Genomic DNA, 14089 nt, shown 5'->3' with positions numbered 1-14089 from the left:
ATTCTCAATCAAAGTAGTGTATTAATTCGAAGGACAAAGTGTTGGACTTGATCTTTGGTAGGATTCGCTTTCCAAACCACTAGCTTCTTGCTGATTGTAGGAACGCCTTGCGTGGTCGACTGGAGAATACTCGAATCACTAAACCTTCAATCGTTATTGTATCTTGGATATGTACCTTCGTGGTAGTGTCTTTAATCTTTGATGTGTTGAAGAACCATTTGTTACCTTAGAAGATCGCATCAATTTCAATTGAGTTGTTACTTTATGGCAAAATTGAAGTTGGTAGATTCTTGCCAAGTCTTGTCCACATGAAGTCATTCTTAGGGTTAGACTAGATTAGACCTCTTGCAAAACCCTATCCTTTTGTTATTTTTTTGTAAAAGCTTCTCTAGTTTAGTAAAATTTTCGGCAACGTAAGGCCCCTTGAGGACACAGCAAATCACAACGACCACTGGTGCTTATCCACACGTAGAGACCCTACCAAAAAGAACATTGGAGTCATCCTAACTGATCCTTCTTGCGAAATCTTCAGCAGTTAGCGACTTTATTCAAAAGAGGATAAGATGCATTTGGGTATTTTATTCTGTGTATGATTGTGTATGAAATACACGTCAACAGTAACCTATGTTGATCATGTTGCTCCTTGATATTTTAGACCAATAAAATCCTAAATCCTGGGGGCTTGGTGTTACCTTATCTCTTTAATGTCTTGGTGAGAGTATTTTGATGCTATCCTATACTTTACTGAGAGTATGAGCATAAGGCCATACTCCCGCTAAAGTGGGAGCAAAATGTAGTGTCATAGATAGTATCCTCGTATAATTCACACTCATTTTGGACTCACTTTGGTGGTTTTCCTCATGCCCCTAATTCATGATCGAGTGTGCCCAAGCCATAGCCAATTCTAGAAGCTCAACACAATTCTATGCTCACTGACCTCAAATTTTGGCCATAATGCCAGGACTATAGCGCCTAGCACCACAGACCTCCTAGACTATGGTGCCTAGCACCCTAGTCCAACCATTATAAACCCAAATTTAAGCCTCCAATGATAGGGGAATTGTTAACTGGGAAAGTGTTCCCCAATGTTGACCTTCTCAAAATTTCAACACAAAACGTGAAGTTGTATAAATACAACTCCCAACCCCTCTTTTGAACATCTATTTACAAGCATTCAATTCCAATTCACACTCCAATTGAGCAAAGCAATCAGGCATCTTCAAGGTAGTGAAGGAGAGATCTAAAATCAAGCATTCAAGTTAGCATCCATGACCAATTTTATGTGTTCCTCCATGAATGAAGGCATGCATTAACTCCTATCAAACAACATTAACCTTTTATGAGGTTTCAAGGCAAGAAGATCATAGAAAAGGTGTCATTTGTCAATTTTGCGTTTCCTTAAGATTTCCAACCTCTGCCCTACCAGCGGTAAGATCTCTTCTCTAATCATCATTGTTGTAGTGGAGGTTGATTCCTACCTGGGATTTGACTTAGGCAAGCTCCTATACAACACAACATTTTTTCCTCGCTTTTCAGTGTGCATGTTCCAGATCAAACAGTAGAGAGTTGCAAATTCGTAGGGAGCAGATTGAGACATATAGTTCTAAATTTTGAATAGGCGAAAACCCCTGGTCAATGGAGAGTCGCTCCATAGACCGACACGTTTTTGCTGAGATTTCGGCAGAATGATCTATAGAGCACCATGATTTAGAATTTGAACATTAAAGTTGACAAAGACACCTTCAGGTCTAGGGTGCCTCACTCAAATCAGCACTTTTAGGCCCAGATTTCAATGACAAGTTCCTTTTTGTATCTCATTTCCAGATCTCAACTTACATTTTGATCTCCAGTTCTATATCTTTCTGTTTATGTTGATTCTTGTCAATTCCCTAGCACTTTACCTAGTTCTTACATCATTTCTTGTCTTCATCATATCCAATCATATCAACTCAGAAGGCGAACAATCAACCACAATGCCCAACTCTTCTAAGGAACTAAAATTGGGCCTATTTGATTATTCTCCAATGAATGATAGGATTGGAAATCATTCCTAGTTTGCATGTTTAGACTAATGAACACTAATCCCATCCTTTTCACCTTCCAACATGGTCTTTGGTAAGATTTTCCGAGATTTATACTTACCAATTTATCCATTTCCAATCATTTTATAGCTATTCTTGGGAAAGAAAACCCCCTCAAAGCTGGTCAATTCCCTTTAGAACATGAGCTTGCCAATACAAATATATCCAAGATAGTGTGAAAAAATATTTAGAAGTTGATCTAGCAACTAATTTTCCCTTTCCCTATCTCCTCATCAACAATTTCAAATCCTCAATGAACAACTTCAAACTGCCAATAAGTACCAAGATCAAGAAGAATTTGATAAAAGGTAATGCCAAACAATCCCTTGAGTCTTGATCTTTTTGAGCTTGTCCTTTGAAAAATTGTGTTCTTTTGACTTATAAATTTTATTTGCATAATTATGTGGTAACCTAACATAAACACAAATCTTTATGATTTTATTGCCTTGATTCCCAAGCCATTCTTCTTGGTAAACAAATCAATCCTAATTGACCTCTCTTGCCTTTCCATTTATGAAGACCTCATTGTAGAGCAAAACCAAAACCATCCTAAAGAGGATACATCCTTCAAGAGTTGGAATGTCTCACGAGAAAATCGGTCAAATCATCTTCTTGAGCATTCCAAAACTATCTGTCCTCATAAACTTCCTTATTTAGTCATACATACTCCTTAGGAACTTGGATAATTCTAAATATTGGTCAACAGAAAAGTCAACCAATATGAGGCTGGATTATTTAGTTCAGAACCAAAGACCACCATCCAACATTCAGCTTTGAGCCAACAATATCCTAAAAACATGATCATGACTAAGAAAATATTGCTTCCTAAAGTTATTAGGAGTCAAAACATTGACCTTAAAGATCTCAATATTGACTATGATGCCAACCTTGACTTATATGAACAAAGAATTCACCAAATAGAGCAAGAGATACCTAAGATAAAAGTGAAGAAAAGAATAATCAACTATACTAGAACCATCCCCAACTTCTAAATTATGATTTCTGCTATCTCTACTTCTCAAATTATTACATCTAAAACTATTACTCGCACTCAAAACCAACCTAGCCCTTATGGATACACTTTACAAAAAGTATCCTTCCATGATTAATCTTCTAAAGACAATGGCACCTCAAATGCATCTTTTATCCTAGATCTAAGATCACCAAATTGAAAGATTGCATGAAACCAATTTAATTATACCTAGTTTGTTGCAATTTAATTTAAGCTTGCAAATATTGGAGTGGCTAATCATCCATAAGAAAATAGTTTCCTTAGCTATCAAATGATGCCTCCACTTGTTAACTACTTGAACAAGAATCTAAAGCTCCTCATCATAGGTGCAATAGTTCAAAACCAAATCATGAAAGAGTTTTGAATGATAATGCACAAGCATACCTCCTTGAAGTAGGGCATCCCCCATGACATAGTCACTTAAATCAGTTTCTAGCTCAAAAGGCTGCTGCAGATTAGACAAAACTAAGACTGATGCATGGCTAATACTCTTCTTAAACTCATCAAATGATGTTTTCTGTTTGACATTCTGATTAAAGGGCTTACTAACTGATATGATAGCATAAAAGGTACTTCTACACTTGAGAAATATAGAATGAACTTCCTTAAATACTAAATGCACCCAAAAAACTGTTTTGGTTAGAATGGAAGTCTTGGATCAATTCAAAATGGCCTCCACCTTTGTTAGATAATGAAAATTTCCTCATCTCTAACCACACGCTCCGAGTAGACATGTGATTGTTATGCAAACTCATACTTGTTCTCATTCAAGAGAAAATTGTTCTCCTTTAAACCCTGTAGAACTTGTTTCACGTCATGGTTTAGATGCTCATCAAAATTCTTGATAAAAATTAGAAATTCATCATAGTGAAGAAAAATGCAAGGTTCCACAAATGGTCTAAGCATGTCATTCATAAGACTCGCAAAATCATCCAATACATTGCATATCCCAAAAAATAGAGCCATCCATTTATACAGCCATTGCCTTGTCTTGAATGCAAATGGTGATACTTGAGATTCAAATCAAAATCAGTAAAATATTGATCATGCTTTAGCTGATCAAATAGAACATCAATTTGTGGAAGATGGATCTCATTCTTGATGATTATCTTATTAAATGCACAATAATCAGCACAATTCTCGAAGAACCATCTTTCTTAGGTATTGAAACAATAAAAGAATCAAATGGTTAAGTATCGGGATGGATTATGCCTTGGTCTATCAAAAGTTGCAATTGTGTTTTTACCTTGTTGCCAATAAACTCTAATGTTAAGGAGAGAGCTATTTGGTAGCAACTGAATCTCATGATCTATAGCTCTTATAGTGGGCAGCCTGTTAGGTTCTTCAAACAACTCTATGATCTGCTGCAACATATCTTCCATCCTCTTTTCGTAATTCCTTGTTTCACCCATACCAACAATATTAGGATGATCGTGTACTTCCATACCAACTCCTTACAAATCAGATTTTCTTGTGAGAGAATTAAAAAGTGCATCAACCATGGACTTCCTAATTTTGATTTTGCTATGAAAAAGTTTTATTAAAGTTCATTCATGCCAAAGCATTATTGTTATTCACACATACTTCTTTATGGACTGAAATGTAAACCAGCCTCTCATCACCTCTGAATCACATTGTATCTCTTGTTCTTGAAGAGAATTCATAGCTTTCTTACTCTTCTTGTTTTTCCAAGGATGCAATGCCCACAATGTATTTTCATTTCCTTCTTTGCAAAAGTAGCAGTTGTATTATGCTTAGCTTTTCCTTTGTCCTTTTCATCGGGATTTGAAATTCCAACTTATTTTTGTTGTTATTTTGCCTGACTTGAAGACAATGAAGAACAATTTATCTTATCCAACTCAAGATAATGAGCTTGAGAACAACCCTCGTCAATTTCCTTAGGTATGAATTATGATCATCAATATTAGCCTCTTTTTATGACTGTGTACCCCACAAATCTGCTTCATAACTACATCACAACTAATGACATCTCTACCCATTTAAATTGCCTTCCTGCACACTTTTACCTTTCTTCTATATTAGGTATTGCCAATCAATATATCTATCCTCTTCATAGTAAAATAGGGTAAAATTATTTCCTAATAAAGCCTTAAAATCAGTCCATTTGCTTATTGATACTAGCTTTCTCATGTTCAAGGAATACGCATAGCTCTTAAACCAGGTTAAAGCATAACCTCCTGGCTTCAAACTTGCAAAAGAAATTCACTGTTCCTCACTAACAAGGTATAACTGAAATACATGTCTAATTGAGGTAGCTAATGGTTGAGTTTTTCAGGATCAATATCACAGTCATATGAAGAGATATCCATCTTGGTCTCAGGTCCATTTTGAAAGGAGTTGGAGCTTAGGAGGAGGAAGGATAATCATTTTCAGGTTCTTGATTCCTGAACTCTTCTAGTTTTGGCATTTCTATGGATACTATAAGCTTCCCCATGAGCACTTCTATTATTTTTTCCATTTTTTCAAGCTTTTCCATAGTCTAAGAGATGCTAGTGTCATCCTCTTACAATTTGTTGAGTCTTGCCTCACTTCAAAGCTCATGCTTCCAAGTTATTATAACCATAGTTCACAGACTCAGACTCTACTTGGCAAGCCCAAAATTTTCGAATAGGCAAAAACTCAGCGAGTATTCAACAAAAACTTGGTAACTTAGAGAGTACTAAAAATTAAAATTTCTTAAAAAAAACATATACTTTTTGCAAAATTCAATTACAAAATGTACTAAATTAAAAATTGATATCTAAAAAGAGAAAATGCGCGGTTTTTTAGCCACAAAAACATGTGACAAATGTGTTTAAACCAACATTTTAGCCACGTTGACATTTTTATCCATGTTTTTGTTGTGTCTATAAAAACTCATGAATTAAACTTGTAAAAACTCGCAGAGCAAAAAAAATAGAGCACACACAGAGTTTGTAAACTGTGGTTGTAAAATTTGAAGTTGTAACCACTTTCTTGTTCTTGCCTCTGGTTGCAAAGGAACCAAATAATCTTCTCTGCTTCTGATCTCATGATGGGCATATAACTGTAAATTTGAAAACTACTAATACACCACACAAGACCACATTAAATAGAATAAGAAAACTCAACTCTGATACCAATCTGATTCATAATCAGGGTGGATATTCCACTCCTTGCTTTATCAACAAATATCTTAAGTGCTCCAATCAATTAAAGACTAGTAAACTTCTTGTTCTAGAACTCAGAATTGTGTATGAAAATCCTAAGAGCCTTAGAAGTTGTCTTATCAAAACAACATTAAGGAAGATAATGAATAGTAAAAGGACAGCACAAATGGCATGAAGATGAACCACAACATAAGATTGACCTAGAGAAATCTAATGTGCATGAAAAATCCAGGAAAGCGAATCTCAAATCCCCCTGTGACACTATTTCCTAAAACTGATCACAAGGATTACTGTCTTCTTGAGAGCTCCATGTACATCTTACAACATGAATTGGCATCCAAACACCTATAACAACATAAAGACACTACTCTCAAACCTTCTGATTGTGCTAACACTCATACAAATCTCTTACATTGCTCTGGAATGCACAATGATATTCCAATAGCATGAAAGCAATCCATTCTATAAGTTATCAAAGGATTGTTATAGCCTATCTTTCAGTTGCAAGAGTTTGACAAAGCCCTATGTCCCCAATATCTCCAAATAATGCTCACTTCTCTGTTCTTGGTTTTGTCTGCATCTTCTTATTGTAGGCGATGGTTTTGATCACAGTCAAACACATTGCCTGCAGGCTATTCTGATATCGGCATATTCAATTGCAGTCAAACTTGTCAGTGATGGAAGTGTTTAGCTATTAGTTAGCCAATATAGGTGTCTGGATCACCTTTGTGGTTTCCCTTGAACTGTCCACCTCTAAGTTTTCTTACAAATCATTTGTTGTCTTATTCTTCAGGTGAGTCTTGTCTTCATATGTCTAGTAAGCAACTTAAATGAGATTGCTGGTCCCATAAACCAATGTGACAGATTCATTTAAAATCGTATAGCAGTCAATTGAGTGGCGGAAAAGTGGAACAAAAATCTCTTTACTCACTCTTTTCCCTCAATAGAAATAAATTTGAAGTCAGAAAATAGTACCAAAGTTGAAGAGATCACTCTTGGTTGAAAACTGAAAAACTCAGGATTGAAAAGAAGAAAGAGTTTGTGGATAAGAATTGTCCCCACGTGCACTTAGTAGTGCCTTTTCATGATTGAATCGAACAGAGGAGAATGATAAAGAAGAAAGATTCCGATGGATAAATTATGAAATCCACTAGCTTTTATTTTTGCCAACTTTCTAGCATTTGAAATTCGTTTGGAGCTATTTAAGAAAGATTGCCACGTGGAAAAAAAGAAGCAAATGCTCAAATTTGATGTTTTAAATTCTTGTTGTTTTATTATTTTTCCAGTTTGACTAGTAACTAACAATTCCTTGGTCTTCATATCTTCCCAAAAAAAATTGGGTGTAGGGGCCCTTGGCCCTACGCACTTTCAGCAAAAAACAAAAACTTGCTCAGGTATATCTATCAGAAAAAGTTATATCAAAATAGTCACCTATCATAAAATTTGAAAAATACTGCTAATAGAATTAGAGGAAAATGAATAAATTGTAACTTTTTATAAAACATAATGTTATCAAAGGATGACTATATAAAAATTGTTCCAAATCTCTAATTTTTTTAAAAAGAAAAAAGCTCTAAAACTATAAAGAAGAACATCTGTACTAAACATAATATCCCTACCTGGGAAAGGCAAGAAGAGTAAATGCAAATCTAATGTAAGCTAGACTAGGAAATTGCTAAAAAAGCTTTTAACAGTTAGACTTTCTCTAATTCAGAAGCATGATAAAGTTGTGTTACTATAATAATGTGTCTACCTAGTTTTAGTGATATATTGACACATAAATACAGAAGATAACACAAGATACACAGTGGCATCTAGTCAATAAGTACCACTTCAATATTTAAGGAACTCGTGATCTGAAAATTGAGCACAACTGATAAAGTAAATTGTTCTAACCCATAATGTGTATTATTCAGTAGATAACATCCATATGCGATATTCAACATGGTAGACACATATACATACCAACAATTAATTAACCAGAAATCCTTAGCATGGGTTTTTAATGTTTTATGGGTTTCTTCATCCTTGACACCATTCTATGTTATTAAATTATTAATGACATACCTTACCCTGACGAAAAAAAGCTTTGACATTATCCTCGCCAGTGTGAATTGCAAACTCGGTATCCAATAGAGCTCCCTTGGCATCTCCCAATCTTAACTTGCAAGCCTAAAAAATCAAAGGCTTCTATAGTCAATTTACACTAATCTACCATGTACCCTTAAATTTCTTGTTGACAAATAATGCGATAAAATATTAAAATAGAAATGACATTGATGCTTGTTGAAACAATTAAATTGCAAAAAGTGTATTTTTTCACTGTCCAGGTAATGGACCCAAGTTCTTCACAGAGCAGCCAAAGAGCCAATTTTCAGGGCTTCTTAAAACAAACCCACTCTATTTCTAGTAATCAGAACATTAATTCTCAGGCTGCCAGGTAATTTTTTTCAGCGCTGTCAATAACTTATAATGTTAATTCTCTTGGATTCTCCTTTGGTATGTTTCAAAAGCATTACCAGATATGACAAAGATAAAAAGAAAACCAAGAAAACAGAAGCCACTTGCATTGATTAGTAGTACTCTGAATGAGTGTCCACACCAATTTATCAATCTTAGTCAGGTCCATCTGTGGCGTTAAATTGATCCTTAATGGGATCCAAAATATTTCATGCACACGCTACATAAGTTTTTATGTCCAACAGACTGACCTTATTGTCCACTTCGACATATCTAAAATTTTGATCAGTTCGCAAATGATCATCCCATATCAGAAATGACTGAATATCAGGCTACTAAGCCACATAAAGGCAGCAAAATGAAAAGCTGCTGACAACTTATAGGTTAGAAGTAAGGGAACACCTGTATGGATCGAATATTATTAAAATTGAATTCAGCACCACTTTGGAGAGCAATTCCTGACATTATAAATGCGTGCATATTATCAATGCAAGCGTCTTATCATACTATGATAGCAGCCCAATTAGATCCTCCAAGATAAGATTACAAATATTGAATCACAAAGTTGCAACAAAAAAAACTATGAGAAACATAAGTACCCATCTATCTAAGGACTTAAATAGTAAGAAAATACTTCCCACAAAATTCGCCAAGAAACACTTACAGAACTGTTAGTCAATATCTGCGACTTTGTCTTCCTTAACCGTTTGCTTGTCTCTGTCAACCCAACACTAATTTGTCAGACCTGCCACAGAATTACAACTAAATATCGTTCCAAACCATTGAAATTCATTAATTATAGATGAAAAAAGGAAATCATATTTTAAAGAGTCTGCCCTGTTTTTTCTGTAGAATAGCAAGCATGTAAAATGAACAAAATATTCTAAGAATACACTAAAAATTATATTCTTGTCATGCAACTCGAACATGCATCATTTTTACATTGTATATAAAAAAGGCAACTATAAAACCAAAATGAAAATTCTCTAAGATAATATATCTCTTAGCAAATACTATGAAAAGAAACTGCCCTGACATATCAAATGGATAATTGATCTCACATACAACACTGACATATGCATGCCACTATAAAGCTGTTTTGACTTTTGAGAATATAACTGGAGAATTAGAAGCAATTGTATTACACCCATAGCAACTAAGTAACAGAGAAAATACTGCAGAGTAGCAGTAAAGAATACCCTCATCAATCTCTTCTTTCTCCCAACAAATATCAAGATAATGCAGAGCCTTCCTGTATTTTCTCAATGCCATCTTGTAATCCCCTTTCTGCAAAATTACAAAAACAGAATCAAAGTTCAGCCATTCTGGCAAATTGACAAAGAGGAAGATACATTGAACCAAACTTATTCTTTGGAAACATGAATGTTGTAGGGTGCTTGGTGTACTTTATACCATACACGCATGGTAAAATCAAGCAAGATACAACTAATCTCGTGCTGGAATTGAATATCAATTGGAAAGCATAGATTTTAACCAAAGAGATGTGCCTCATATCAATACCATTCAAAATAGTATTAATCTTAGCACTTGAGATGAATTCATACAAACTGAAAATAGAGATATCAGGATTCAAACATCAACCCAAGATAAAAACTGTATTGAAACATAAATTATAATCATTCCCTTTGACAAGCTGCCAGGTCTGAGGGATTCATATTCTGCCAAAATCCACCCAGGGCTTGCATCTGGCCTCATCCATTTGGCTACATGGCATAAGATTTTCAATCTTGGTGGGCAGCTTGGAACTCACCAGCGCCACAAAAACACATGTTATCAGATAAAGTGCTGTTTCATTAATTGCAAAGCTTCAGTAGAATTAATTTCCATTGCAGCAATTCTAGGACCCGTAATATAAGGGGTAAAACTCTGATGAAAAGATTGATAACTTTCAGTGCTTAAATTGGAAAATTCTACACTTGACACCTAAAATTAATAGCCTAGAACTACTATTCTTCCAAAAGATCCAAAATCAATCAAATAAAAAGGAAAAAAGTTCAAGAAATTGCTACACTTAATTCAGGGTTTAAGGGGCAAGATTACAAAACATAAGGCAAAAAAAAGCATGTAAAGTTGCTAAATCACCTTGAAGTGCTCATTTCCAAAACTTTTAGCAGAGTCCACTACAGATATCCACCATGATAGCTCTTCATGTTTCACATCCAGATCACACGGCCAATCTGGATATATGTCTCCATCTTTAAAGAAGTTAACAACACCATCATCTTCACCTTCTGGTATCTCTCCACAGTCTGCAATTATGATATCAACCGTGGGACAATCATTGTCACCAGTAGAAATGTGCTCAATTGCCCTTATTACTCCCTTTCCTTTTATTACTTTTCCAAATACCACATGCTTTCCATCTAGATGGGAGGTCCGTGTTGTTGTGATCATAAACTTTGAGCCATTGGTGTTAGGTCCAGAATTTGCCATTGACAGCATCCCTTTGCGCTCATGTTTCAAGATAAAATTTTCATCCTCAAAATTCAATCCATAAATTGACTCACCTCCTGTACCATCATGAGCAGAAATGTCTCCACCTTGTATTATGAAACCTCTCATCAAACGATGGAATGGAACTCCCTGAAATTATTTGAAAAAAAAGAGTCATTTCATGCAGCTTGTTAGATTATGCCATTTCAAAGCAAAAAAACAGAATTGACTATATCAAAAAAACAGTCGAAGAAAAATAAGTATCCACTTAGCCATTGAATCTCCATTAGATGGGGCATTTGGGCAAGCAACAGACAATGAAATAGTTACTCACTGAGCCAATCTTAGCCAGCAAATGTTAAGCATGATCGGCTATGTGCTAGAAACCTAAGGTCCAACAGGACCTGTCCTGATTTAAAAATGCATAATCATACAATCAAAGTCCCGCTACTTGAGGATGTCACCAAACTGGGGTTCATCATGATCCAAAAGACCAAACTGGGGTTCATCATGATCGAATTTCGGTATTCTAATTGGCATGGAAAAAATTATGAAGCCCATATACTACAGAATGTTTCATTCTCAGGTCAAACTCTCCATATTTTTTAATCACGTCAACTTAAGATGAGTTATTTGGATGTCTGTACAAGAATGTCAATTGGGCGGATTTCTCTTCTAATATCCGGAAACAAGTTAACCACAAAAAATTGAGGTTGGTGGGTGTGAGGTACCGCCAAAATTCAAGGTAGGTGTATTTATGAAATTTCAATGAAAGAATCCACAATCCCTACATGTAATCTGGTATAACAATCATAGACATTCGATAAAAAATTCTTTCACGCTTTGAACTAACCAAAACTTCTTTGGCTACAGATCCCAAGGCTGATTTTAATTGATTGATAGCTTAATTAGCCTATTCAATTGCAACCCAGGTTGAAATAATCAAAAGAATCCTAAAAAATTCTATTGATCAAAACTATAAACACCAAAACAAATACAAAAAGAAAAACATAACCGTCCCCTTAGAGATTGTCTTGAAAAATGAAATTACTTTGTAGTGCAGAGGAGCACCAGTATGAGGCCCAGTTCCCTTTTCTCCGGTACACAGGGCTCTGAAATTCTCAGCAGTCTTTGGCACAATATCTGAATACAGTTCCACCACTATCCTCCCTTCTAGTTCTCCTCCAATACTTATGTCCAAATAACACCTCATTTTTGAATTGTATTGTTTGCACTCGTTAAACTCACTCGCCAAAGTTTCCATGAGAACCCTTTTTATAGCTTCAGATTAAGATCATGTTCTCATTATTAAACACAATTTACTGTATTTCTTCGACTCCCTCTTCTGATGGGCACCTGTTGACCTTTTATCTTTGTGCCGTCCACTATATGGGTTTTTTACTTCCAGTAAAATTAGTTACCTTTTGTATAAAATTTGCAGGGTAGTTTTGGCTTCTTATGTGCAATGAATCACTGGTTGATTGGTATATTCACATGTCTGGATTTAAATTCAGTTAGATTCTTTCTTGGCTTAAAAACAGGATGCACTGAAGTTTGAATGCTGTAGAATAGTTCTATATATGTGGAATGAATCTTTTATCATTCTACACCATGCATAACCACTTTTTAAGCCACGTTGATATGCTATAACACTTTCCACGGTCTGTGAAAGTTTAGAACTTTCAGGCTTTTAATTCTAGAAAGTAGATGATTATGAAACGTTCACATCATAAAATACCCAAATAAAAATAAAGTAAGTGGGGATGACTGAATTTGAAAAATAAGCAGCATACCATTATCGGATATGCCCATTGGCCAGCATTCATTTTCAAAATTGGAGTTTTGGGACTTTTCTGAGAGGACCAAACAATTATCAAGGAAATGTTTGTACCGATCTACCATTTTCAGCCTGCCCATCATGGGACAAACAGATTTTGATTGGGTACTTGCTTGAGTGGACTGCGATTGAAATCTTACTATATTTACTATTGCGTTTGAGTGTAAGCTTACTTTTCACAATTGTGGTTGTTAGTGGGCGATGAATAGACACAATCCAGGTTCACAATCCAGAGATAAGATGATGTTGATTCGCTGTACTTTGAGGATTGGGCAAGGATGAATAAAAAACAATGTTTATGAGCTGTGAAGAATTGGATGGATATTGCAGAGCTTCTTCGAGTTAGGTTGGAAAAAGGCCTGTGGCATATTTTAAGCATAGTCATAGCTGGAGACAAATCTTCCGAGGTGTTTTTTTGTTTTTTTCGTTTTTTCAAATCTGAAGTGGAAAATTTATAGCCCGCACTTTTTTGCTTTGGTCAATATCACTGATCTATCATATTAACACACAATTAACTGTTTTGGTATTTTTATTGATTCAAGATTAAATTTAGTATTTTAATATATTTATATTTTGTTAGATTATTTGATATAATTTTTATTGGATTGTAGATGTAATTATGTTTTTTAGATAAGGTTGTAGATGTGATTGTATCTTTTTGTTTTCAAATTTCAAATTAATTATTTTTAAGACCAATATTTATAAGATTTGATCATTACTCATAAATGTGAGTGTCAAAAGTTTGAATTATGTATTAGGGTTGTGTATTTAAAGGTATCACTCTAGGACACTCTAAAATTCTCAAATGATCAAAAGTATATTTGATAAAGTATTAAAAGTGTTTCTCTATTTACAAGAATCATTCAACAGTCTTTAACAATCAATAATCAACATTCGTTATCAAAGCACGCTCCATCTATATTCTCTAACATAATCATTCATCGTTTTGCACCGATCTTTATCAAATAATTAGCAATCTACTCAACAACATCTAATGTCACCTCACATCGACATCCTTGTCACCCCTTACCTATTTTTATATTAATGTTAACTTAGTATTCGAGCTTGACTAAGGTACTTAAGAAAGTCTTAAACT

At 34.8% G+C, this 14089-nt stretch overlaps 1 protein-coding gene across 8 annotated transcripts in view; it reads right to left on the bottom strand.

Annotated features, from left to right (window-relative positions):
• Positions 1 to 13159, bottom strand: part of LOC131075637 (peptidyl-prolyl cis-trans isomerase CYP40) — a 77229-nt gene extending 64070 nt beyond the window's left edge. Inside the window, exons 1-6 of one of the 8 annotated variants that reach the window (XR_009113242.2) lie at positions 12208 to 12925; positions 10806 to 11306; positions 9902 to 9989; positions 9367 to 9419; positions 9105 to 9160; positions 8310 to 8414 (exon numbers count right to left, since the gene is read on the bottom strand). Coding sequence is in view for 4 of the 8 variants with exons in the window: in XM_058012474.2 (XP_057868457.1) it covers positions 8310 to 8414; positions 9367 to 9419; positions 9902 to 9989; positions 10806 to 11306; positions 12208 to 12420 (960 nt within the window). In the remaining 4 variants the exon portion in view is untranslated. Of the gene's footprint in view, positions 1 to 8309; positions 8415 to 9104; positions 9161 to 9366; positions 9448 to 9901; positions 9990 to 10805; positions 11307 to 12207; positions 12926 to 12949 lie in introns of those variants that run through there. The other 7 variants (XR_009113243.2, XR_009113244.2, XM_058012476.2 and 4 more) reach the window with 7 other exon arrangements.
• Between the last annotated feature and the right edge of the window lie 930 nt (positions 13160 to 14089).

This window comes from Cryptomeria japonica, chromosome 8, assembly GCF_030272615.1.
Source record: "Cryptomeria japonica chromosome 8, Sugi_1.0, whole genome shotgun sequence".
Taxonomy (NCBI): domain Eukaryota; kingdom Viridiplantae; phylum Streptophyta; class Pinopsida; order Cupressales; family Cupressaceae; genus Cryptomeria; species Cryptomeria japonica.
Note: the sequence above shows the minus strand (reverse complement) of the source record. Positions and strands in the feature narration are given on the sequence as shown.